At 41.6% G+C, this 26,309-nt stretch overlaps 2 protein-coding genes and 1 long non-coding RNA gene across 6 annotated transcripts; 2 read left to right on the top strand and 1 right to left on the bottom strand.

Annotated features, from left to right (window-relative positions):
- Positions 1-1,156: 1,156 nt before the first annotated feature.
- Positions 1,157-8,228, bottom strand: LOC124488276. Of its 3 annotated transcripts, XM_047050897.1 has the most exons (5): positions 8,112-8,228; positions 6,579-6,645; positions 2,261-2,478; positions 1,826-1,985; positions 1,186-1,481 (listed from the first exon to the last, which is right to left on the bottom strand). In XM_047050897.1, the coding sequence occupies exons 1-5, from the start codon at positions 8,226-8,228 to the stop codon at positions 1,351-1,353; spliced, it is 693 nt and encodes a 230-aa protein (XP_046906853.1). In that variant the 3' UTR covers positions 1,186-1,350. The 3 variants fall into 3 exon arrangements, with proteins under 3 accessions (XP_046906855.1, XP_046906853.1, XP_046906854.1); XM_047050899.1 differs by lacking the exon at positions 1,826-1,985 and having other exon boundaries at positions 1,157-1,481; XM_047050898.1 differs by lacking the exons at positions 1,826-1,985; positions 6,579-6,645; positions 8,112-8,228 and adding exons at positions 2,874-3,026; positions 3,117-4,449.
- On the top strand, positions 5,136-8,216 carry LOC124488277. Its single transcript, XR_006958621.1, has 2 exons — positions 5,136-6,995; positions 8,128-8,216. It is a non-coding gene; the product is annotated as an uncharacterized LOC124488277 (long non-coding RNA).
- Positions 8,229-23,964: 15,736 nt separating the features above from the next.
- On the top strand, positions 23,965-26,082 carry LOC124488286. 2 transcript variants are annotated; one of them, XM_047050911.1, is made up of 3 exons: positions 23,965-24,750; positions 25,508-25,571; positions 25,717-26,082. In XM_047050911.1, the coding sequence occupies exons 1-3, from the start codon at positions 24,017-24,019 to the stop codon at positions 25,759-25,761; spliced, it is 843 nt and encodes a 280-aa protein (XP_046906867.1). In that variant the 5' UTR covers positions 23,965-24,016; the 3' UTR covers positions 25,762-26,082. The 2 variants fall into 2 exon arrangements, with proteins under 2 accessions (XP_046906867.1, XP_046906868.1); XM_047050912.1 differs by lacking the exon at positions 25,508-25,571 and having other exon boundaries at positions 25,918-26,082.
- Positions 26,083-26,309: the final 227 nt, after the last annotated feature.

The raw sequence follows: 26,309 nt of genomic DNA, 5'->3' as shown, positions 1-26,309 counted from the left end.
ATAATAACTCTTTATAAATCACATGAGGCCTGTTCCATAAGGCGAGTTTACCGAATAAGACAGACTTATATCAGTTAAGTCAGACTTATTTCTAGTTCATTCAGTTCCATGAAGCAAGCTCAATGTAGTTCGAACTCAGTTACTATGGTAACTTATGCTTCGAAACTAGCCTGGTCGGGGCAGGCTAATTGTCAAGCTTAGACAGTGTTGTTGCTTAACCAGACGTTCCTGTAACACTGACCCGACGGGAAAACTATGATTTACCACGGACATTCTCATTTTCGTTTTCTCATCAGTTCAATATGTAGCCTACATTTATGGAAAATCAACTTAAATTGCCTACATAGGCTACAACATGTAGCCTAATGCATTAAACATTGATGAACAATGATTTGATACACACGTTCAGGGCCGTCGTTTAGGGGGGAAAGGTGATGACAATTCTTGGGGCCCACAGCCCAGGCAGGGCGTGGCCACGTGGCCAGAGAATTTCCACCCCGCTGGTGTTGGGCCGAATTCTCACTCCCCAACAGAATCCCACTCCCATACGCGTGAACGCGCACTGCCTTCCTAGCTATTGCTAATTGTAGTTTGACGAACCGAGGCGATTTTTACAAGCCTAAATTCCCTCGTCTAAGGCTTTGAGGAAACTGTCAGTAGACTATTTAATTCATGTTTCATCAAAATATAAGTTTATGTTGTGCTGCACTTGAGAGCCGATACGATTTGTATGTCGTTCTACTCGTAAAATCCGAATGATTGTCTCACTAAAATAGACGTAATTTGGAGCTGCACTTGAAAAACGATGTTGATGTCAATGTTGTGCTACACCAACCCAGTCTCATCCCAGATAGCAAAAATCATCTGGCCCAGATCCGGGCCAGAGCCTCCATAAAGTCTGGGCCAGATCCGTAAAACGGACTCGGGCCGGTGTCCAACGGCACAATGGGCCAATACCGGCGCGGATCCGTTTTACGGATGTGGTTCACATCCGGACCGACACTGGGCCAGTTCCAAAACGGCAACGATTATTTCGGTTATATTCCCCATATATGTTAGTTCACGCTCAATATAGTTCTCAGTAAGAAAAAAAAACATGAAGATTTTCAAATAAAATACTTTTATTAATTTTCAAGCCATTAGTTTAAATATATGTACATTCTCAAATTTTAACATAACAAAAAACACAAATGTATAAAAATACAAATAATAAAAAATACAAATCTTTTATTAAATCAAATCAAATGCATAAGAGGAAGAAAACCATGTCCTAGTTTAATGATTCACTTTAACAATACTAAATGCACACATAAAACAGGAATGAACAATGAGTTAGACAGAAGACACAAACTAAGAGGTCTCCTTGGCCATCGCCCTGTCTTTGCGGCCGCCTCCCCTGTCAGATGCCAGGTTGAACCATCTTATGGCGCAAGAGTCAATCTCACTGTCCGGTGCACTCTGATGATTCTTCCTTACAGCTTCTGTTGAGGGAGTTTGTCCATCACTTAATAAAACTGTCACTAACAGATATTCTGAATGTTCCACTTATTCCAGCTAATTCTTCATTGCAGTGGTTCTCAAACCTGTCCTAAGGGACCACCTGTCCTGCATGTCTTAGATGTTTCCCTGCTCTAACAAACCTGATTCAAATGAATAGGTCGTTATCTTGCTCTGTAGAAGCCTGTTTACGAACATGCATTTGAATCAGGTGTGTTGGAGCAGGGAAACATCTAAAACATGCAGGACAGGTGGTCCCTGAGGACAGGTTTGAGAACCACTGCTCCATTGTTTTGACAGCTACTTCACTGTATTTTACAATACTTACTGATTAATAGAGTTCTCGTGAGCATTTCTTTGAAACATTTTTTGCCATTTACTCCTTTCCAATTAATTCTTTTGGCCACTGTGTCAGAGAAAATCTTTGATAGAACATTCCAGGATATTCTCTTGGTGTTCTGTCCTCCTACTGCACCAAGCGCAGAAATCTGACAAGATAAAAAAAGGTTTCTTCTTGATCAAAAGACAAAATATTTGCTACAATTATGCACAGTTTTGTTGGCTCATGAAATCAGGTCTAAAAATGTTGTTTTGTGAACTCTATGAAGTTTGCAATTCTGCATCAAATGCTGGGTTTATCTGAACAGAACCCTGCACTCAACACCAGCTAAACAATATTAACACCCAGTAGACTAAACAGCAGTGATGGATGTCGCCTTAAAGGTGATGATGTAAAAAGACAATGAAGTTGTTGGCTTTATACCATGTTTTGCTTAGCATGAGAATTCCTTGAGTCTTTCAGCCACTCCTCCAACTCCTCCACTTCAGACATGGTGGCCAGTGGGAAACTCATATTGTCCGGCATCTCAGCCACTGGAGTTTCTGTACCCACTCTTGCAGCAAGACTGTTGACAGCAGCAGCAAGTTGCATTTGTTGCTGCTTGATGTGTTCCAGCAGGGTCAGGATGTGCAGCTGAGCCGCTACAGAAAGAGTTAAGAAACAATTAAAAGTGTTACTTTTAGCTGTTACATGCTATTCCTCTCTTCATCATTTATTTATCTATCATATGAAGTATGATATATATTAGGGGTGTCAAACCCTGGTCCTCGAGGGCCGCTGTCCTGCATGTTTTAGATGTTTCCCTGATCCAGCTCACCTGATTCGAATGAATGGTCGTTATAACAACCCATTTAATTGAATCAGGTGTGTTGGAGCAGGGAAACATCTAAAACATGCAGGACAGCGGCCCTCGAGGACCAGGGTTTGACACCCCTGAATATAGTTTCAAAGAGCACATAATGTAAGTACAAATATTTTTTCATATTGACTTATTTAACCATTTATATGGTCACAGTCTGTTTTAAAATGATTGTACCAGAGCAAGGAACAGGTCCAGTGCCGGTCTTCCCCAGTCTAAAGCTAGGAACGAAAAGGTGGTCTTGGCCATTTTCTGACAGAGGGGTGGCAGAGATCCGCCACACAGGACTTGAGGGCAGACGCGTAGGGGTGTCAACCAGTGACATTGGAGCTGAGGACAGGTAGGTAAATTGAGCACATTAAGAACAAAGACATTTGATAAGACCTGTGATATGAAATTGTTTTTTTGAAGTAGGCCTACCTGTGTCACAAGCACGGTCAGATTGCCTCCTCAAATCTGGACGATGTCCAGCAGAGAAGTGGTGTGGAGGACTTGGAAGCATGTAAGGTGGAGGGCTAGGGACAAGTGGTGCAGGAGCTGTAGTATGCCTCTGGCCTGGCAGAGGTCTAGTAGTGGTCTGGCAAACTACATTGAGAGTGGGTGGAGGAATAGGAGGCAATGGAGTGGAGGTGCGTCTTCTCTTGTTCCTCTCATCTGCCTCACTGTCAGAGTCTGTATCACCAAAAATGATCCTAACAAGCAAAGCAAAACAGCTAACAACCTGGTATGTGCAACATAAAAACTAGTTTAGAATTGAACAACATTGGCTAATTACTTATCCTTATTAAAAACATCATCTGTTTGTAACTCTTAAGTGTTACAGATCCCTCAGATTTTCTCTTACCTTGGCTTACTTTTTCTTTTCTTCATAATTACTTGTTCCTCGTCATCAGTTTGTAACTCTGACGTGTTACAGATCAGTGAAACCCTCAGCTTTTCTTTTGCCTTCATGTAGTCACCTGATAAGTTTTGAAAATCTGAATTATTAGTAAATAATTAAATATAAACTTTCAAATATTTAATGATTTAATAATTTCAATGCCTTATTAAGTTAACTTTCTAAATGGTTCCGTACCAGCTCTAAAGAGGACTCGAACATCATACTGTTTCCAGTCTGGTCCTGGATCCTCCCGTTTTTGGACAGCTCTATTGATGCGTTCATCACTTTTGTAGTTTGGCCACCAAGTCACACCATCTTCAAACCACGAGTCTGATATAATGTTTACTGTTTTTGTTTCAGTAAATTCCACAACTATATACATCTGAAAAAGAAAATACTACGGATTAAAATGAGCATTATTTCATAATTTCTTTGGAAATAATAACCCAAAATGTTTTCCATTCATTAATTGTCTTTCTTTGTAGTCGTTTGTATTGTTGTTATAGTCTGACTTTCAACACGTTCTGAGTGCACTTATTGTAGTTAGTTTCTGTATGTCTTACCAACCATTTTCGTTAAAGATACTTACATCATTAAAATTCACAAGTATCCAGAACCCTTTCTGGGCCCTTTTTCATTTGGAGTAAATGTGCTGTTTTTCTGTTAGTCTGGCAGTCATTTGTCTTATTATTAGTCATTGGTCTCCCACTACTCAAACTCCCCACCCTCCCTCCTTATACCCACCACTCCAACTATGCCCTGTCACTATGCATGTGTAAAAAAGGCATGACAACAAACTTATCTTTATAAGGTAAGAGGACACACTTAAAGGAAATGTCTGACACTTTAGCTACCTTAAAAGGTCCTGTTGGTTGAGACACAATACATGTTCTAAGAAAATCTGAGCCCATAGGATAGTTAAAGAACCTTTCAATTTTTGAGAAAACTTTGAATACTACATAAATTCCTTCCACAGATTGAGTGATGTTATGTAAAACACAGATATCTCTGCCTATAGCAAAAACATTATCGCCTGTGGAAACTTTCACTGTCCATTCTTTAGTATGTAGCTCTCTGTACTGTGCTTCAGCTTGAAGGCCATCAGGAACAGGTCCAACATAATGTTGCCTTCTTAGACCCTCACGACAACCAATGCTGCAGATCTTTTGAACCTCTGATAACCTTCGTACTACCTGAGCAAGAGGAAATTCAGGCTTTCTAACACACCTCTTCAGTTTATGAAGGTAATTTTCAAATGGAAAAGCAGAGATAGTGTCCAAACAACCATGCACATCTGCATCTGCAGACAGGTGGACCAAGGAATGGACATTATACACTAAGGCATCTCTGCCGTACAGCTCCCCAAAATGACTAACAAATGTGGAGAGCAGTGTGTTTGCATATGTACTATACATATGGACTAGCTGTGGACTGACAAGGATGGAAATACCTGTAGATAACAACATAAAGTTGTTATATAAATTACTGTCTAAATATGGTTCCAGAACAACAGGGCCTGTATACAAGAGAAATTGTCTGAACTCTGTAGCTTTCCAACGATCTAATTCTCGAAGGGATCGGGGTTTCCTTGCAAACTCTACTGGTATATACCTACGCATCTGAGTTAGACTTTCTGAAATCCTGTCAACAAGACTAGAGGACAAACGAAACATCAGAGGGCCCCTCAGCCAAATGTTTAGCAATCGTCGCATTACACCTAAACATGCAAGGTGCATGTAATCAAGGGGAAACCGAGTTACCATACCAACATCTAAATTAGAAAATCCATGAGGTCCTTCATGGTGATGATCCTCATCAGCTCTCTCTGAAAATGATGAGTCAGTCCGTAACATGTAATTATTTAAAGGGTAAGTCATTCGTCTGTTAATGTAAACACCTGGCTGGGAACATTTATCACATCCGTGATATCCATTGTGAGCCTTTGTGTTTTTTACAAATGCCCTAGCAGGTGTATCACACACAACAGAAACCAGTTCAAGGAACACTTTTTTCCCACTGAAATCAAAACCTCTCTGTAGCTGTTGTAACTCACATGTGAAGTCTCGCAAAAATTCTTCAGCTGGATAAGGTTTTTTACTGCCACAAAAAATGCCTATGACAACAGGTTCCTTCATTGGAACACTTAACAGAAGTCCTAAAATAGGCCAAAACTGAATATTTGTGCTTTTAAACAGTGGTAACCCATCAATATTAATCTGCAGCTTGAATTTAAAGCCATCAGCAACATTGCGTATATGTTGAGATAAGGTGTTACGAAGCGCTGCCAAGATACCTGTATAATGATACAACCCACCACATTTTTCTTGTATTTTGTAATTAATTTCTGTTTTGAGGACAGTCCTAGCATCTTTTGGCAGTTCTGGGTGGTACACCCTCAACAGGGTAAGGAGGGCTGTGAGCGCGACCAAAGAAATACTGAACTGTACAGCCCAATTGGCTAAGCTGTCCAAAAGGCTCACATGCTCTTCATCAGTGTCATCATCAGACTCTGAAACCATTTCTTCTCCCCCCCATTCTATGTCTGTGTGATGGTCATCTGAATTGTCATCCTCCACTTGAGGAGTAACGCTAGAGTCACAATCATGGTTGCCATCGCTGTCATTGGTGTTGTCACATGGGTCTGCCCTGTTTTCTACCGCCTGTTCTGTTAAATGAGAGTCGTCTGCAATGTCATGGAGTCGTTTTTCTAATGCAAAGCGTGCCCTCTGCCTGACTCCGGAGTCTGTTAATGGAGGTTGCCTCCTTTTCATCTTCTCTCTAAAATAGATTCTGACAGAAATACATGTTTTAGGGTCCATCTGGGGTTTAACCCCAGCCCTCTACTGATCTTTATTTATTTATTTTCCACTGTATATGTGTGTGTATCAGACATTTATCTGAATAACAACAAAGTTAATACAAAAACAACTAAACAAGTTAACTTTTTACTCCTTATACCCATAAATATTGTAACACATTGTATGTTTGTGTGTTTGACTCACCTTCCTGTTGTGCTGAAGACGTGATGTGTGACTCCTTTCTGTTACAGTATTCCAGATAAACCTCAAACTGAAAGAACATTTTTTACATGATTAAGATTATTATTGTTTTAACAAATGAATACGATCAGATATTATTTCTCAGATCAGAATCAACTAATTAAATGCCGTTTCAAATTATATGGTGAAATAATAAAATACAATGGAAAGTGCATGATTTTTGATTGGCCGATTGACTCTGAAAACTAGCTATTCACAAGCGACAACTTGCTTCTGAATGGTCATTTCAAGTAATTGACAGTTGCCGTTGCCAATGCTCATCCATATCCTGTCTGGCTAAAGATCCTACTGTACTGTAGGACTGTAGAGCTACAAATGAGCAACGGACAGCGACGTTGAAGAGAACTGTTCAACATCGAGGTAAGCGTGATAATATAATAATATAAATAACATGTGCAACAAGTCATATTTAATTAAAATGATGGAACACAGTGTATTTGTTACGTTTGTGTCGTAGCTTGCTAACTATGGCATATCTGGCTAATGTTCCGTTAGTAGGACCGAGCTACAGTAGACAAAGCTAGAGCTAACAGTACATTAGTAGCTCGAGCTAGCACTATAGCTACTGGTTTATTTTATAGCAGTTCTTCCAGTCGTGGTTTTACAATAGCTTTTAAAATTGTAGAATGGACAAACCAATCGGTAATTACTATGTATATATACATATAACAAGTTGGTAGCTACAGGTCTATCCATAAAGAGGCATGCCCGGCCAGTAGAAATAGCGTTAGCTTAGCTCTAACAATTTAACAGAGCACACCACTGGATCGTATTCGATGTAGCTATATTGCTAGCGCCATCTAGCTACAGCAGCTAGTATACGCACTGTATAATGAGATGTACACTTACATTAAGTCATTTTTAGTTACAATAATATTATAAACTTCTATCTACTTACTCAACGTTACTTTTCAAAAGCTGGTACTGTATCGTTAGACCACCTAGTTTGCTGGTGTCCTCTAACTGCCACAAATAACGGTTTGTGTCCGAATGTTTAGCCACAAATTCACGAGACAGCCATCTCGTGCGATCAGCTTGCCCCTTGTTGATTATAACTGGACAAAAACATTTACAGTACTTGTTTGTACCGGTTTAACGTTGTTTTTATATACAGTTTGGGATGTAAAGTAATATACGAGGTCTATCGGTATACTGCAAAAGTAAATGCTTAACTGATAGTTGCCATGCACTTCTAAAAGTCTAACAGCAAATGTCAAATTATGTCAAAAATACCTTTAAGTCATGAGTTAGCTCGGCTATTTAACCAACTAAAGACCTCCTTAATTACCAGAGTAGGCCTGTTGGATTACTCCTCCTCTTCTAATGTTATGTTCTGATTGCCAGTGGGTTGTTGTTTATGGTGACTCTTATTTAGCATGTAATGGGCAAATATTTAACATGGTTCTGTAGCAAGATGAGTTTAATTTTCTTGGCTGTTTCTGTAAGAGCATCTGCTAAATGACTAAATGTACTTACTACTTTTATTTTCCAGTGAGCAGAGCGTTGAAGATTCTTCCTGGTGATCTGCTGCCCATCATCAACAGTGTTGGGGACTTCTGTGTGCTTCTTCTCACTTCCTGCTATAACAACCATTCTCCATTCCACAAATATAGCTGTTGTTTCTACTCATTTGTCAATTGTGTACAGCAATTAAGTGCCAAGAGGGTGTGGGTTTTCATTCAAACAACCACTATACCAGCTGATTTTACAATTGAATTGCTGCTCTTTATTAAACGGGAGCCACAAAGTGAAATCAGATGGTGTAGTCGTGCTTGGTTACGTAAATGTTTTTCAAAGTTATGTAAATGTTTTTTTAGCACGGTAGGCAATTTGGTGACAACCTGGCTGGTGTGTCACTGACTATCCAATGTTATCAATCCATATAGCCTCCCTATTATAATTGCACATCCTCATTACAATTTCCAGAGGGCTTCTCTCATAAGCTCCGCTAAGGATATCCCTCCTGGAATATGCACATTCATGTTTGTTAGTTCAGACTGTCAATAAATCTGCCATCTTACAAGTTTAATGCAGTTGACTGGCTTGATATTGCACAGGTTTTGCATCCCTTATGTAAGAGCCATTTTCATTGGTTTATATTTCGCATCAATTTGCACACACCGCATCACTCATGGGAATGTAAAAATGTTTGTTGATGGAGCTTGATGGACACATGTACTTGCATGTTCAATGGAAGAACATTGTGATCAATAAAGGGCCATCAAAACACGGACAACAAGGAGTCTGTAATTTCAACTGCCAGCTACGGAGCGGCGTAAGGTAGAAGAAAGCGCGTCAGGTAGTTATAGACATAGACAGTTTTAAGTCTGTATAGCAGACCCTAAGTGGCCTTAAGTTGTAGTCTTGGCCATTATACATAAACTGACTTTTTAATCACACATTGTGGTGCTAATTGTGTGTTATTGTTTGTTTAACCACCTACATGTGGCTGCACCGAGTTTGCCAACCGTGGTTTCTGATGTTGTATTATGGGGTAGAATGGTGTATAATTGGCCTTGTGTATATCAGGGTGAAGGCAATGAATGCAGGTAGGCCTATGAGTGTGACCATTGACATTGTCTTACAATACAAAGTGTAGCACACAATGAGGGTTAAGGAAAATGTTCCGATGACACAGGTTATTACTGGATAAGAGTCGGCTAAATGACAATGTTATTAACGTAGGTAGACTATTAAATATGCAAGCTGTCTTTTAAACACTCGATGTCCAATACTTTTCATGTCTGGGAATGTGTGAAAGGTGTTTGAAACTCGATTAAGACGTCGTCAATGACGAAAATAGACTGAGCAAATTTGAGTGTAAAATTAATGATAGAGAAATGTCCGAATCCGTTCCAAAAACGGGCCAGTTCCGTAAAATGATACTTAGAATGTAGCATTTGTATCAGATCTGGAACGGATCCGCAAAACGGATGCGACTGTTACGCGGATCTGCCGGAACTCAGCCAGATCCGGCGCGGAATCAGCTGCTATCTGGGATCCCAACATCCCAAGCTGGGGGACGCCTTTTTCGTAGTTTTTTGACGCCTAGGGACGCCCATTGACTTCCACGTTAATATGTTCGGCTTTTCCCGTAGAAAATTGTAAACTATGGTGTTGTATTTTGACGCATTAGGTCTCCAATAGATTTTGATGAGCGGCTTTTGGATTTTTTATTGAAAAAAATTCACTGATACAAAATAAACCGATCTAAAAAGGTAGGCCTATATGCATAAAAAAACTATGAAAAAGAAAATCCGGCGGGGGAGGAATATCATTTTATTTTAATCATAATTTTAAGCGCATGGAAGCAAGCATGTCAAATGCACTGACAGCAAAACCTATAAATTATCCAACATTATTGTAATTTTAATATTACACACGCTGAAAAGTCGCTGAAAATTTGACGGTCAAGATCTGGCTACTTCTTGTCAACTAAACCTCCGCTCTCTCGTTCTGAAAAGGTAAGCTATTATCGATGAGGTAGACATATATTTAAGATACTATCCTACTATACAGTTTTTATTTTATTTTTTAGGTTGGTTTAATGTTATTGTGTTTGACGTACATTGCCCGGTGCTTTGCATCACCAATATAAATGAATTGACTTTGTAAACAGCAAAAATAGGCAAATACACTGTGCTAGCTAGCTAGCTAGTCTAACGTTATGTCATGCAAGGTCATGAACCGGTGCACTTTCATTGGACTCAGACCAATGTTTATCTTTGCTGGCGTGGTCCTTTTTACATCTCATAGCTTGCCAGGTATGACATTTATTGTATTGTATTTTTTATCTTTTCTTACTTGCAGCTGAAGTCACAGATTTTCTGGAAACGATATCAATATCCTAATTACCTCACCATATTATTACCTCACCATATCCTTGCCTTACTGCCTATTTTTATAATTTGTCAGGACGTACCTGTGTATACCTGTGTCCACCTACCTCTGTCTACCTGTGTTACGCCCTCCACAGGCTCTGCCTGTTTTTCTGTTTCTGTCTTTCTGTTTGTCTGTGTTTGTGTGAATCTCCAGGCTCCAGTGATCCAGTCCACCCTACCTGCACAAGATCCACACCTGCGGTCCAGTTTCCCAATAACTTGCGGTGACAAACCCTGGTTTGCCCTCCACTCACCGCCAGATTGTTGTTTTTACAACCTGGTACCTACGTTCCTGGCCTCCTTGTACTTCCGAGTCTATTATCTACTATTTGTATTCAAAGTTTTCTAATATTGCACTTTCTTGTGTCCCAAAAAAACATCCCACTCGCCCCAACTCTCCATCTGCCTGCCTACCCGCTCTGCTTGCTACCTGCCTCGGTGTTTGTGAGACAAATATATACATTACTTCTTTCCATGGTGTCGAAGTTCATGCTTTACTACAATACCCATAAGCCATGAGAATGAAATGTAGGAATAATAATTATTTCATGTGTGTTACTCATATTCCTACTTGTAATGCTTATAACATGTCAATGTGTTTATGTTTGCAGAAAATGACCAAACCCAAAAGCAGGCCTTGCCCTCACTGCCAGGTCATGAATACTGCCAACCGCAAAACATGTCTTTCATGTTTTGCAAGCCTCTCACAAAAAAAGAGGATTAAGTCCAAGGAGGAGAGTTTGCATGTTGGTGACTGGGGGGAGAATGTGAAGAAGCACCGCAACGCAGGCAGAGTGATAGATTCAGCCCGCATATCTGTGAGTGAGAATGTGGAGGTCTTAGGTTACGGTTCCATTCAGATCCATACTATAATGGTCAGAAGAAGTATAGTAGATACTTTGAAAAGTAGGAAGAAGTATGATACCATTTCAAAAGTAGTTGATCAGATGGCAAGAGAGCTGATACAGAGGACAAAGCCTGATAACTTGTTAATGTCTGTTTTTTAGGTCAATAAGCTGCATGAACTGGACTTAAAGCCACTGCTCCTCATGGGGAAAGAGAAGAGAGGGGGGGGGGGTTTACAGCAGAGGTCATTGCAGGCATAGGCTTCATACCAGAGGGGCCTGTGAGGGAGATCATAAAGAAAATGACCACCCTTTATGAATACTATCCTAAATGTAAGAACACATTTTGCATTGGGACATGCTTTTTTATAACTTTGCATTTACATTTAGTTTCTAAACACGTTTTGTAACATAACATATACTAATAGAATATTGTTGATGAGTAAATATTCCCAGATTAGGCCCTATTTCTGTTTAATTAACCTCATTTGTGGGGTTGTTATAGTTAGATTCAAATAATGTTACCTCTACATTTAGTTATTTGTCTTTATCTCTCAGACCACAATAGCCTTCTTGCCACAGCTGGTGAAGAAACACCAAAAGAAACACCAGAAGCAACATCCCCTGCCTCCACTCAGGATCAAACCTTCACCCTTAACCTTGTCCCGGTCCCCCACCCACCTCCTATGACTCCCTCTCTCTCTTCATCTACTCTTCCTACTCCCTCTCTCTCTTTATCTACTCTTCCTACTCCCTCTCTCTCTTCATCTACACTTCCTACTCCCTCTCTCTCTTCACATCCTATGACTCCCTCTCTCTTCCCCTCCTCTTCCCTCCCACTCTTTCTGTTCTCCTGCTCTTCCCTCCCATTCTTTCTCCGCACCTCCTTTCCCCAGTCCCTCGCTCTCTTTACCTCCTTCACCAACCCTCTCTCTATGTTACCCACTTTCTACTTCTTCCCACATCTCTTCTCCTCAAGGTCTTCCCAAGAATCATTCCCCGGGAAAAATAAAAATAATTTAAGGTAAAGGTTGTCTTATGTAAGGGTCATATGCTTATGCATCATGAATAATCTTTTCTTGTAATGACCAAAAAGAAATCAGGCAAATCATCTTATTTGTTATTCCTCTGTTCATATATTTTCAGGCTGCAATTTCCTGTTTAAAAAGAGGGACGTTCAAAGCAGGTAAGCTCAGATGCATGCAATTGTGTTTCATTTAAAAAAAAAATTGTGGGGTTTATTATTATTAAAGCTTTTTTGAGTTAGCTTGTCCATGAATCCATTTTGCCAGGCTTCAAGTTACATTTACATTACATTTAGTCATTTAGCAGACACTCTTATCCAGAGCAACTTACAGCAAGTACAGGGACATTCCCCCCGAGGCAAGTAGGGTGAGGTGTCTTGCCCAAGGACACAACATAATTTTCCGGCATGTCCTCGGCATCGGCATGAATGTGGTCCGCTAGACAAAATACACTCCACATCAACAATTTTGTCAAAACAACGCAAATCTGCATCAAGGTCAAACGAAAATAGCAAATCAAATAAAAGTTAAACTACAATTCTAAATATTGCAGGAATACGATTTATGCAATGGCTTATATACAATACAACAAGCAGACATTTAATTGACGTGAAATACAAAAATATCACAAATTTGTAAAGACTTTGGATGCGAGCCCTTATTGCCCAACCCCAAAAATTTTAAAGTAGGCAAAAAGTATACCGCGGTTGAAACAGTATAGCCAAATCTCTCCCGGTAGACACATTTCTGCCGTCGCGCGGTATATACCGTCATACCGCCCGGCCCTAATAGACAGATACAATCACTTGCAATTTTAGGGGTAAAAGTGCCTGCCCTTTTCCTAACAGTTTCCAAGGATGACTTCCCCAGTTGGTTCTGTGCAACAAACTATCTGACGTGTCAGGTTAACATTTAGGCCCATCGAGCTCTAAGCGACTGTACTCTTATCTTTTGGCTATATCTCAAGTTCTTTCCTCCATCTGAAATGTAGCCAACAGCATTTTTCATCACAAGCAACTTGTGAAAAGCCTATAGTTCCTGTTGTTAAAAGTTGAACATCTATCATTAAACATACATTGCCTCTGTGGAGAAACTATCACCAACTTGAATCAAAGAAATTAACTTCTACTCTACTAAAGAACTGCAGTATCCAATAAGGATTCGTTATTCTTTGTGTTAATTATAGTCCTGTAATGGCCACAGATACCAGATTCATATTACATTTACATTTACATTTAGTCATTTAGCAGACGCTCTTATCCAGAGCGACTTACAGTAAGTACAGGGACATTCCCCCCGAGGCAAGTAGGGTGAAGTGCCTTGCCCAAGGACACAACGTCATTTGGCACAGCCGGGAATCGAACCAGCGACCTTCTGATTACTAGCCCGATTCCCTAACCGCTCAGCCATCTGACTCCATATTACTGTCCAAGCATTTGATTTGATTACTATTAGGATTTGAATTTTATTTAAACCAATATGACAAAATGTCTTTCTCCAAACCCTTACTTATACAGTGTTAAAGGTCCCATGATATGAAAACTTCACTTTAGGAGGTTATTTAACATTAATATGAGTTCCCCTATCCTACCTATGGTCCCCCAGTGGCTAGAAATTGCGATATGTGTAAACCAAGCCCTGGATATCCTGCTCCGCCTTTGAGAAAATTAAAGCTCAGATGGGCCCATCTGGAATTTTCCTCTTATGTCGTCTTAAGGGGAAAGGTTACCTCCCCTTACTCTGCTTTGCCCGTCCAAAGAATTTGGCCCGCCAATGATAAAATGAGCTACGACTGTGCAAGCACGATATTGGTTTTTCCTCGAGAGACATCATGGCTTGCAAACGACCGAAGCATGGCAGTTAGCCCCGCCTCTCTCCTCCTCATAGCATTTAAAACTACAGACACAGAAACGGCACATCCTGAGGAAAGCTCATTGTGGGACTGCTCGTAGTGGCTGTAATTCTGCACGAAGACTGAATTTCGGGAGGAGACTTCAGATACAGTATTAGGGGACCACTAAGGCCTATATAAAAGCATCCAAAAACAGCATGCCATGGGGACCTTTAACTTAAGTCACACAATCTCACGGTGAAATTGTAAAAACAGATAACATTGATCACTGTATTTCACTAACTTTTGATAAAGTAACCACCCTTATTATCAAGATGGCGCCGACGATGGCAGCCGCGGTAGCTCGGTGTGCTCTGTTTTGTCTTGTTTTGTCTGTTAATTCAGTGTTCTGCCAAGATTTCCGTGGTTCTTTAACAAGAGAAGCACTTCTTAACATCAGGACTACAACTCCTGTGGATTTATTTCCCAGTTTTCTGCTCCCAGCGGCAGATTTAGTGGGAATTATAGTCAAAGCCACCCTCGGCTTTGTCCTAGCAGCGAAGAATCGCAGGAGAGGTAAACGGATCGTTCGCTGAGCAACAAACTGGACAAACTTCAGCTACTGATATGGAAAAACAGAGATATTCATTCATCTTCCGTTTTGTGCTTTACGGAAACATGGCTGAGTGAAATGATCCCAGACTCTGCACTACAGCTAGCAGGTTTCAAACTACTGAGAGCGGATCGTGACTCCTTGCTTTCTGGCAAAACGAAAGGCGGTGGTATTTGTTTTTTTATTAACAGTGGCTGGTGTGAAGATGTGACAGTGATTCTGCAGCATTGTTCTCCTGATCTGGAAAATGTATTTATCAACTGCAAACCTTTTTACTCGCCACGTAAGTTTGCTTCATTCATACTGGTCGGCGTCTACATGCCCCCTCAGTCTAGCGCCAACGAGGCTCAACGTGTTCTCGCCAACCAGATATTTCTCTCTTACTGGAGAGGCCATAAAAGATGTCTGGCCTTATCTGTGTTGGGTGAATCATGTGGTCAAGCTTACAGGGGTCAAATGGCACACACACGCACACACTCGCACCAGGTCTACGCAAAGAGCCAATGAAGAAGAGCCATGGAACATTTGCATGCCTTTGTCCTAACCAATGACTGTAAAAAGCGCTTGTGCTTAAATAGCTAGCTAGCACAACATGCTAGCAGACAAACTTTGTATTGCGATCAGACTTTGTCTCCTTGCTGGCAAGCATTAAACTATTGTACTTTCTTTGAATCCGACGAGTCTGTGCATTACTTGAGAAATTATCTTAACAAATTGGTCCTTGCGAGCCGGATCTCAATACCTTTTTCCGCTGTCCAGGGTCGGGACCGAATCCGTGCACGGCAAGGTTTTTTTTAAACTCCTGATTAAAAGACCTTGCAGCTAATTGCTGTTTCTCAAAGGCCGGTCCCACTGGAGGTTGGCAAAGAAGTGACGAGATTAAAAGAATAGCCTGAGGCACAGTCTCGTTGGATTTCAAGGTAAGAACAAGATTTGTGTTTTATTTTTACTAATATGTTCTAAATCGAGAAAAACTCGTGCAGTGAGGTCGTTAAAGATTAATCACTGGATAACATTGAAGTCGGATAAAAAACTCCACAGTGAAGTTATGCACTAAACTTATAATGGATTCTGACCTGTAAATGTATATTGGTTGAAATTGACATAATAACTGATTGTTATTGCCGATGAATTGGGAATTGTAATTTACACATGGTATCCTAAAGGGGGTTGAATGCCATTATAGAGTGGAGTTCTACATTAGTGCGTTTATTGTTGCTGAGATGTGTTTGTTTTGATAGATCTGGGTCTGGTGGTAGACACGTGCCTTACAAACATGTGTTATTAAATCCTAGCCAAATGAACAGGTTGAGGCCTGGGCGACCAGGACTCAGATATATGTGTGAACAAAAGATAGGACTTTTCAGTGTACAATGCAGAATTTGAACTCTCGATTTTTAAGTTAAATTAGAAGTGCAGTTCTATCACCTACATTTGCTTAATTCAGATCCAGTTGTGAGATAGTGAAGACTAATCACTGAGTCATACTCGCTAAGATGTGGTGCCGGAGTCCGGGAAGCAGCGTTAGTAACCTATTTTACTAAGTTCCGTAGAATACCAGTGAAGCGGGTAGGCTGTCCACAGTCGTTGTGAGAAGACTACAGGATTAAATTACTCCGTGCAGTGTTTCCCACAGATTATAAATCTAATTGTGGCGGGGAGGGGTGGGGGTTGTCAGACCGGGGGGGGGGGGGTCGTAATAATTCCTTTGTTAATAATTCGTTACAGTTAATTTGTTAATAATTTGTTACATTAAATATTAATCCAAAATGATTCACACCTTCACAAATTAACAACAACTAACATATCATTTCTGCATTATGCATGTAGCAACGCTAGTGCTAAACAACTATTTAACTGGTCGGCTCCATGACGCCGAGAAGGTAGCTAGCTCTTGAGACTTCTCACCAAAAGAACGAAGGGGAAACTTCGAGTACTGTAAGTCGCTCTGGATAAGAGCGTCTGCTAAATGACTAAATGTAAATGTGAGTAAGGTACCTAGCGAAAAGTAGCCTCAACTTTCCTCGACTTTTAGCTACGGCACTAATGCTGAAGGCTCGCTGATATAGCTGTCGGTCTTACTAGAACAGCATATGTATGCATTGTTGCTAACGTGTGCTGACGTTGTGAATGTGTGCATATGTGGGAAAGACGCATGAGTGACAGAGAGACGGAGGGAGAGCAGGGGAAAGGAAATGCAGCTGAACGAATACGCTGCGTGTTTTAACCTAATTAGCGATAAAAAAATGTTTTACGAAACGCAATGTGTGGCGGCCGGTGTTGATTCTGTGGCGCACCGCCACAAATTAGTCTATGTGTGGGAAACACTGCCGTGCGCGCGTACAAAATTGACCCAGTCTGAATGACTGAAGTGTATACAAGGGGAACTAATTCGCGATTGTTGTTAAGGCCTAATTTTATGTTGTTAAGGGCAAATGTGCTGCATATGTGTTTATTGCTGCTGAAAGTGATTGTTGAAATGTATCGGGTTTATTGACCTATGGACGTGTTGAAGGCCTGTCCAACCAGAATGCTGATACATGTTTAAGTTGTCATTTTCTGACGAGTGATATTAGATGCATATGTAGACTTTGGATCCCGATTTTTCTGTTGAAGATAAAATACTACTAGTCTATGAGGACTAAGTGTATGATTGTATAACCGCGGTCTTGTTGTGAATAAAACCATTATTCCGATTATATAAATACAGTAACATCTAGACAAGATAAAAATCTCGGAGCAGAACTTGACATGTCTCCGCAGCAGCTCCTACTTCAACCCCCAGCTTTGATCCAAGTCCCAAATCCAACCCCTGGGAAGAACGGCAAGCCAACTTTGTATGTTTTTAGACCATGGACAGCCAATGGTGATGGGAGACAATTTGCGAACTTAAATGACCTACAGCATTTAGCAACTATGTTGAATGAAAGCCCTGAAGAACCACTTAGGAGTGAGTTTTTTGAGAGTTGCCTATGTCACAGTACTTCCCATTTAAATGAAACTCAGGAATATGCTCTTCATGCTGAAAAACATTTCCAACAAAAGAAAAAGGCAAAAACCAGAACAGCAGTGTTTTCGTTAGATGACGAAGGGGCGGGCATGTTTATATTCGACAGTAGCACATGCGGAGGTTGAGGAAAAGGTCAAAGAAGAGCCAGGGGGAGACGAAAGATGGAATATAGAACAGAAGGATGCTATAGACCAATTATTTGTTTGTAAACAATCGGGATGCGCGCGCAACGTGGCTGCAGAAAACCGGGAAAGGATAGAATTTTAAATGGCAAAAGGACCACACGGATAATACAAATAGTTAGATTTAAAAAGACCAAAAGCGTCGAGGAGGACATGCATTTAGGAGAGAAAGCGATTACCTAATGATCTGTCGCATCAGAATTTTGATTTGGGTCACGAAGTCTTGAAATTTGAGTGAGAATGTCGCCCGGTACAGACCACATAGTCGAGCGGCAACCATGTCTTCACGTCATGTCACAAAGTTCATAATTTTACACTTTTACAGTCAATTCTACATTTAAAAAGTCGAGCAGGGCAGCTTTCAAGAGATATGGGAATTCTGCTTTTAGTCAGCTGGTCCGATTATTTTTCTGATTTGTTTAAACTGGCAATCTGAGTGAGACCACATCCCAGTTACACTGTTTTGACGTTAGCCTCAGTCAGACTCGCTCACTGGCAGTGTGCACAATGTTGTATTTCACTCCATTCTACACCAGAAACGTCAGGGAGGACTGCCTAATGTAGATATGAGTCTGGTGAAGATAGCCAGAATCTCGGATTTCTTTAACCTGTCTGTTTCATTCGTCATTTGCCTGAGAAAGCGACCTCCGTAGCCAGGCTAGTTTTGCCCGATCACTTGGACAGGCTAAGGGTATCGGGGTCAAGTGACTTTTGTGCATAGACAAGTGAACGTAAATGTATTTGTCCAAAGGCCAAGAGCCTCAAAAAGTTAATATCAAGCCCTGCAATCCAGTGGCCAGAGATATATGATGACCTGAACGACACTTCAAGAGTAATAGAACGGGGAGAAGTTCGTCTTTTGCAACCCACATGCGCAGTTGAGTTGTGTGACGTAGGGTGATAATTGGTCTATAGGTGTGGTAGAATGGGACATTATGCCAGAGATTGCAGACAAAGGAAGCTGAACTTCTCATCAGGAGAAGAGGGAACTGCATGGAAACAGGAGAAGGAAATCAAAAGGCTGACAAGGTTCTAGTTTGCATTTGCCAGCCCGATGTCTCTTGTATTATGTCTGCTATAAAGGAAAAACAGAACAACTTACAGACACTCAACAGCGATGGCGGCGGGTACAGGCTAGTACAGGTATTGCAGATTGACATTTGACATCCAGGATGAGTAACCGCATGACGCATGCGCAGACTAATTTAGAAATAGAGAGATTGAAAAGACGCAAATTTAGAGAAATTTATGAATTTGGAGCGAATTTGACATTAATTTGGTTACTTTTGAAATATGTTAAGTGATGAGTATTTTGAAACATTTGCTAACAAGGTTTTTGGTTGTTTGAGTAGACATTTTACATGAGTTTCAGAAATTCTGAGGAAAGGTGGGGGCTAAAAGTCCCGTTAGGTTGAAGTTTTACAAAGGTGATCCCAGAGGGTAATTCTACATAATTATGTGAGTATTAATGCTGAAAGATGTGTCCGTTTGGATGAATTCGAAGTTTGGTGGTTAACAAATGCGTGATACATTTGTTGTAATTCCTAGTCAAACAGGGAGGTTTTTTGAAGCCTTTCCGACCAGAACTTGTATTTATAAGTGACATATCTGTGATATGTGATGGTATTCAATAAAAATTCACAAATTGAACCCCTGGTTTATAAATTGGTTATAATACAATCAGAAGAGTTATACTAGAGCAAAATTAAGTGAATAGAAGGTAAACGCCAACCATCTGTGTTGTTTAAAGAGAAAAAAAAAGGATTTGAGTTTTTGCTTTGTTCCAGAGGGCACTGTTTGTGTGATTCAAGTTTGAAGCTACCGGTGGGAGTTTTTCTGGGAGTTTTTCCTTGTCTTCCTTGAGGGTTTAGGTTGGTTGAGGGGCAGTTCTATGGGCGCATGTGAAGCCCTCTGTGACATGCTTGCGTGTAAAAAGGGCTATACAAATAAATTTGATTTGATTTGATTTGATTTGAAGCGGTGATAGAAACAATGTGATAGATTCGAGTTATTCAAGTAAAAACTAAGAGTAATTGAGAAAGTAACAAGAGTGTTACATTAAATCATAATACAAACTACAAAATATTCCAATTAAATATTTTCATTTAGGGTTTTTGGTCCACAAAATTGAGATTTGAAGAATTGTCCGTGCATTACACATGTTGTGGGCGTAATGGCTGGTAAATATAGGAATATTCAAAGGAGTATTCTCTGTATGCTTTGATAAGACATTTAAAAGGAAGTTAAAGAATAAGGGTTTTGTTTTACGGGCTTATGTTACTCTTGTTAAATTGTGAATTTAAAGGTTTAAAAAGAAAAAGGGAGAATTTATATTTTCTTTTGTCTTAAGGGCATTGTTTGGTTGACGTAATTACGGAGCGTAATACTTGCATGAGTGACTTAGGTCTGGCAGCAGTTATAACTGTCCGAACATGGATTTAATGAAACAAAATTATGATAACGATAGTTTAAAGGAAATTAAAATGTGGGTCAGAGAATTAACAGAAGGCTAATTTTTAAATCAAACGGCGAGATTCAGTCAATAATTGCAACCTTGTGTGTTATGGGAACTTATGGGAAGTTTGTGTTTAAACAGGAAGGTTGTTTTTATTTGGCGAAGGAATGCGTTTTGTTTAAGGATTTGATTTAATTTGAAATTGTAACTTTATTAGCTACATTTGATTTTAATAACCACTTGCACATCAAATATCCGACATTAAATCAAATGGTGGCACTTTTCCAGTTGGGTTATTTTGAAGCTGTGTTTTCACAAATGTTATATTTTGGTTTGAAGAAATGTATGTAAAACATTGAGGAAATGATTAGAAAGTTACATAAAAGATTGGTTTAAGAGGATCATGGAAGATTATGAAATGAAACAAGAGAACGTTTTGTGAAGAGATGATTGGTTTAAACACTTTGATGTTCTGAAATGGGAACTATGCATATACTTTAGGTATATGGGAAAACATTTAAAATCCGTCCGTCATCTGCCGCTTGTCTGGGGTCGGGTCGCGGGGGCAGCTACGGAGGAAGCAGGGAGGCCCAGACTTCCCTCCCCCCGGCCACTTCCACCAGCTCTTCCTGGGGGACGCCGAGGCGTTCCCAGGCCAGCCGAGAGACATAGTCCCTCCAGCGTGTCCTGGGTCTTCCCCGGGGCCTCTTCCCAGTGGGACGTGCCCGGAACACCTCACCAGGGAGGCGTCCAGGAGGCATCCTAATCAGATGCCCGAGCCACCTCAGCTGGCTCCTCTCGATGCGGAGGAGCAGCGGTTCTACTCTGAGCCCCTCCCGGATGACCGAGCTTGTCACCCTATCTCTAAGGGAGAGCCCGAACACCCTGCGGAGAAAGCTCATTTCGGCCGCTTGTATTCGCGATCTCGTTCTTTCGGTCACTACCCATAGTTCGTGACCATAGGTGAGGGTAGGAACGTAGATCGACTGGTAAATAGAGAGCTTCGCCTTTCGACTCAGCTCCTTCTTCACCACGACAGACCGATGCAGAGCCCGCATCACTGCGGACGCCGCACCGATCCGCCTGTCGACCTCGCGCTCCATTCTTCCCTCACTCGTGAACAAGACCCCGAGATACTTGAACTCCTCCGCTTGGTTCAGGATCTCCCCCCAGACCCGGAGATGGCACTCCACCCTTTTCCGGTCGATTACCATGGCCTCAGATTTGGAGGTGCTGATTGGCATCCCAGCCGCTTCACATTCGGTTGCGAACCGCTCCATTGAGAGCTGAAGGTCACGGCCCGATGAAGCCAACAGGACCACATCATCTGCAAAAAGCAGCGACCCGATCCTGAGGTCACCAAACCGGACCCCCTCAACACCCTGGCTACGCCTAGAAATTCTGTCCGTATAGGTAATGAACAGAATCGGTGACATAGGGCAGCCCTGGCGGAGTCCAACCCTCACCGGAAACAAGTTCGACTTACTACCGGCAATGCAGACCAAACTCTGGCACCGGTCGTACAGGGACCGGACAGCCCCGATCAGGAAATCCGGTACCCCGTACTCTCGGAGCACCCCCCACATGAGCCCCCGAGGGACACGGTCGAACGCCTTTTCCAAATCCACAAAACATGTGTAGACTGGTTGGGCGAACTCCCATGTACCCTCCAGGACTCCGCGGAGGGTATAAACTGGTCCACTGTTCCACGGCCAGGACGAAAACCACATTGCTCCTCCTGAATCAGAGGTTCGACAATCCGACGGACCCTCCTCTTCAGGACCCCTGAATAGACTTTCCCAGGGAGGCTGAGGCATTTAAAATCAAAATAGTAAAATGTAGGGTTTTTAAGAGTTTTGATAAAGGTATTAGATGCAAATTGGTTAAGAATGTTGGGGTCTTTTTTGGGCCTATGTGAGGGTAAAGTGGTACGTGCAGGGAGTAGCCCAGGACAGAGGTCAGCTAAGGCTGAGAAACAGCCCTAGTAAGGAAATAGTTTAAAGTTGAGAGATGATGTTGTTGTCCCATATTCGGGTATGGGACAACAACTTCTTTGTGATTCACTCACCCCTCCCGTTAGAATGTTCTTACCATCAGAAAGCCAGGTCAGGATGACCTAACAGCGTGTTCCCCTAGTTAGGACGACCCTGGTATCATAGGAACCCAACAAATAGAGCGGATACATCTGTTTAGCTTGAAGTATGTGTTGTCTGAATGGTGCCAAGATATTTGTGTGACGTGGGTAGGACTGTATAAAAGTACTTGTCTATGATTACATGTCAGACTTCTCTGGCTAGAGAAGTTCCGCGTGTGTTCCCAAGAGCCTATGCAATAAAGACGAAAGCCTTTGTAATCAACTTCCTCGACTCCAAGCCTGTTAAATCTTACACCATTAAGAACCACTTTTGAGCCTCCAACAATTGATGACGCCGACGTGATTCGCCACATCTACATTTGGATAAGGTAGGCAATTAAAAAAACCTGTGAAACCTTATGAATGCCTAGATACGAATCTTGAACTAGATAAAGTGAAAAGGCTATGGAGGAGAGGATTGGTTACAAATGCTTTTGAATTGCTAGGATGTATGTTTCCCTGAATGAAAGGAAGATTGAATGTTAAATGTTCCTTGCTAAAAGCTTTTCTACTGTCGTACCCTGTAAACTCGGGCAAGGATTTATCCGGCGATCTCTATTATAACTTGATGTTTAGGTACAAGGATATGATATGGGCCTCTTTAAACAATATTCGAGTAAACTGAGGGCATAACTTTTTAGGACTTTTTGAATCTAGCAACGGTAAAAAGAATGAGGAGAATGAGGAGGTGGGGGCCGGGCCCGGCGCGGGGCAGAGCAGGGAGCAGTGTGAACTGAACAGAATACAATCAAGTAATGGTGGCATATCCTTAGACCAACAGAAGAGGAAACATTAAAAACCAAGTAAATGTATATAATTTCAAGATAAGTCAACAATTTAAACTATGATAGGAAAATATCTGTGTAAAGTTTGTAGAAACTGACCAGAAAGGTTTCAAGGGGTTGAAATGTTTAAAGTAACTGTAAGCTGAAAATCTGAAAGTAAACTTGAAGGAATGCATATATAAGTTGTCTCACATTCTCTTCTCTCTGAACATTACAGACGGAGAGGCGAAAATCTGGCACAAGTACAACAAAAGGGTTTACACGTTGTCTCAAAGTGTTTATATAGGAAGTAATAAAAATAGAACTGTGTTTCTGTTGCGTGTGCAGAGTGATTTTCCCGTTCAACAAGGCCACTGCCACATAAATGCTATGCACAAACACATACATATCAAACAGGGGTATAGTCTTGAGAGTTTCTCCAAACTGATTCATATCTCATTATAGTTGGTGTTAGAGAGGACAAGGGTTGTTTTGACTTGTTGAATGATATACCTGTATTTGAGCTTAGATCACCGAGCTGCTGTGCCTAACAACTACCACCCATGGCAGAGAGAGCAGTGATGCAGGAGGGAAGAGCAACCCCTGACCAGACTCTCTCTACAGCACCCCATGTGTTCCAGATGAGTACTAGCGCTGCCCCACCCAGAAGGACTTTGGTTGAGAGGGGGGCAGAGGCAATGCCAATTCCAACAGGGGCAGGTAATGAAATGCTGGAAACTGTTTTGACCCACAAACAACTTTTAGCAACATACTTCTACGTAAGATGTCTGCTGGATGAAGCCGAGCAGCGTGCCAAGGCTGACAGGATCCCAAGACCACATGATGACATCACTGATGTCCAAGCTGGGTTCCAGTCTGCAGTAGTGAGCCTTCAGGTACAGGGAGTGGGAAGTACATCAATTGACTCTCTTAACAGGCGTCCTATGTCCACTGGAGAGACCCTCCAGGAGCAGCCCAACAAGCTCCCAGATGGGGGTGTCGACGCAAGGGTGTATCTACTGACTGAAAAAGGACTGAAGGACCTCGTGAGAGACGTTGGAAAAGGAGCTCGCAAAGAATGCAAGAAAGGAAAACAATCTTCGACCATCCCCCTTCCAACTGCCTCATGCGATCCACCTACTGGCCAGGAAGATTGGCCGCCCCCTTACGAATGGGGGAATGGAGGTCAAAGGGCAATGACAGAGGCCATGCTGTCCCGAGGAAACCCCACCCTGCAACAAGGTAAAAAAGAACGGAGTTGCTGGGGATGTGAACGACATGGACACTTTAAGCAGTCCTGCCCCGGCCGAAGACAGAATGACACCCCAGTTAGAGTTCCAGTGAAAGAGGGCTGTGGGCAGCCACCTAGAGCAAGGTACGCATGGGTGCAACCACAAGCGGAGTTAATGCCGCCGCCATGCTGCCAAAGGGCTGTAATACATCTGAGACGGCACACCATACATGACTATGCAACACCAGGTAGAAATCCACACAACACACACAGGTTCTGTTGAATGATGGGAAATACTTGCATAAACAATAAAAAACATCTTTGATTGGTTATGCTCTAAATAAGTGAAATGCCTGCATCCACCACTGTAAATTCAGCTAAACACTATTTTTTCCTGCTGCATGGGCCTAACCCATGGGTTATGATGATATTCTGTCGGAGGATGGGCCAAGGAACGCACCACAATGAAAAAGAGTTGACTTCGTTTATTAATCGAGCTGCTCGGATCACACCATCAGTCCACAACAGAGTGATAGGCATGAGTGAGAAACATGTCTCTCAGATAGACATTATATATGAGCTGGACCATACAAATATAGTAACCACCAAAACATGTCCTTAAACGGTAGACATTCCACAACTTAAGGCATAGGAAGAACAACGCACAGGTGGTGCAGTCATTGTTTATACTATTTTCTGCATGTTGCTCTGTCCAAAGGTTAAAGTGCACATTCTCCTATCTATATGTGTATTGTCCGAGACCTGCTGCGTGACCTCTTGACCACAGCAAGAGACTCAAGCTTCTCTGTACACAGAAAATCTGCCTATCACCCATGGTTGTGAAGTTAAGAACCAATTTGAAACTTAGCCATTGGAAAGACTGAACTAACCCTGTCGGTAGACAATTTTTGTTTCAGGAACCCAGTGGTTTGAGTGATTTGCTGTGGTGGACAGGACTAAAACAGGTACAGTTATTAAAGTTTGAGTAAATATCCCCAAACTTTGCTTGAAAGCAGGAGATATAAAGAAGAGGTAAAAATATTATAAATATGTGAAGGAATATGAAGAATTTGGGTTGTCACTGACTAACATATTTTTTCTATCCCTTAGGAATCGCATAGATATGAACTATGCGATGGGGGGAAGGGGGGATAGGAAAAATTTGAACTATGGTCTCAGAGACAGAGGCAATTTTAAATTGATAACTTATTTGATAGACAAGCAAAAAACACCCTAAGTAGTAACATCTATAATTTTGATAGTCTAACCCTTAGACTATGGTAAAGCTTTTTTGTTGAAAATGTTTTGTAGGAAGTAGGGGAGGAGAAGGAGGAAAGAACGAGCCTCGGAGAAACCAACCAGTATCCAGCCTGGTGGCCGAGTCTCCACTAAAGGCGACCGGGGGAAAATTCAACACCCCCGTGTAGAAACACTGCCTGAACACAGGGTCACGAGCAACGATGACCACAACACAGTTTGAAGGGTCAACCATGTGGTCCATCTGGAAGCACCGTTATAAATCCCACATCAAACTTGGTCACACCTATAACAACTATTGACTCTGATTTCCCTGATACAGTACAGGACAGTGCTGTCCTAAAGGCAAAGCACACAAATTACGTTGGTTAACTCTCAGCCCTCCAACTGGGCCTGAGACTGAGGATTGAGAGCTTCCTGCTCGTGCCTCAGAAGTCAAGGTTGTG

This window comes from Hypomesus transpacificus, unplaced genomic scaffold, assembly GCF_021917145.1.
Source record: "Hypomesus transpacificus isolate Combined female unplaced genomic scaffold, fHypTra1 scaffold_131, whole genome shotgun sequence".
NCBI lineage: Eukaryota > Metazoa > Chordata > Actinopteri > Osmeriformes > Osmeridae > Hypomesus > Hypomesus transpacificus.
Note: the sequence above shows the minus strand (reverse complement) of the source record. Positions and strands in the feature narration are given on the sequence as shown.

Excerpts from the sequence above, each read along its gene's own strand:
- LOC124488276 (XM_047050897.1), bottom strand. The coding sequence starts at position 8,228 with ATGGTTGTTATAGCAGGAAGTGAGAAGAAGCACACAGAAGTCCCCAAC. Across the intron at positions 6,646-8,111 it reads CTCACTGGAAAATAAAAGTA|TTTGAGGTTTATCTGGAATA; the intron begins GTAAGTACATTT and ends ATGTTCTTTCAG. Across the intron at positions 2,479-6,578 it reads GTCTTCAGCACAACAGGAAG|CGGCTCAGCTGCACATCCTG; the intron begins GTGAGTCAAACA and ends CTCTTTCTGTAG.
- LOC124488286 (XM_047050911.1), top strand. The coding sequence starts at position 24,017 with ATGAGTACTAGCGCTGCCCCACCCAGAAGGACTTTGGTTGAGAGGGGG. Across the intron at positions 24,751-25,507 it reads GGGCAGCCACCTAGAGCAAG|ACAATTTTTGTTTCAGGAAC; the intron begins GTACGCATGGGT and ends CCCTGTCGGTAG. Across the intron at positions 25,572-25,716 it reads GGTGGACAGGACTAAAACAG|GAATCGCATAGATATGAACT; the intron begins GTACAGTTATTA and ends TCTATCCCTTAG.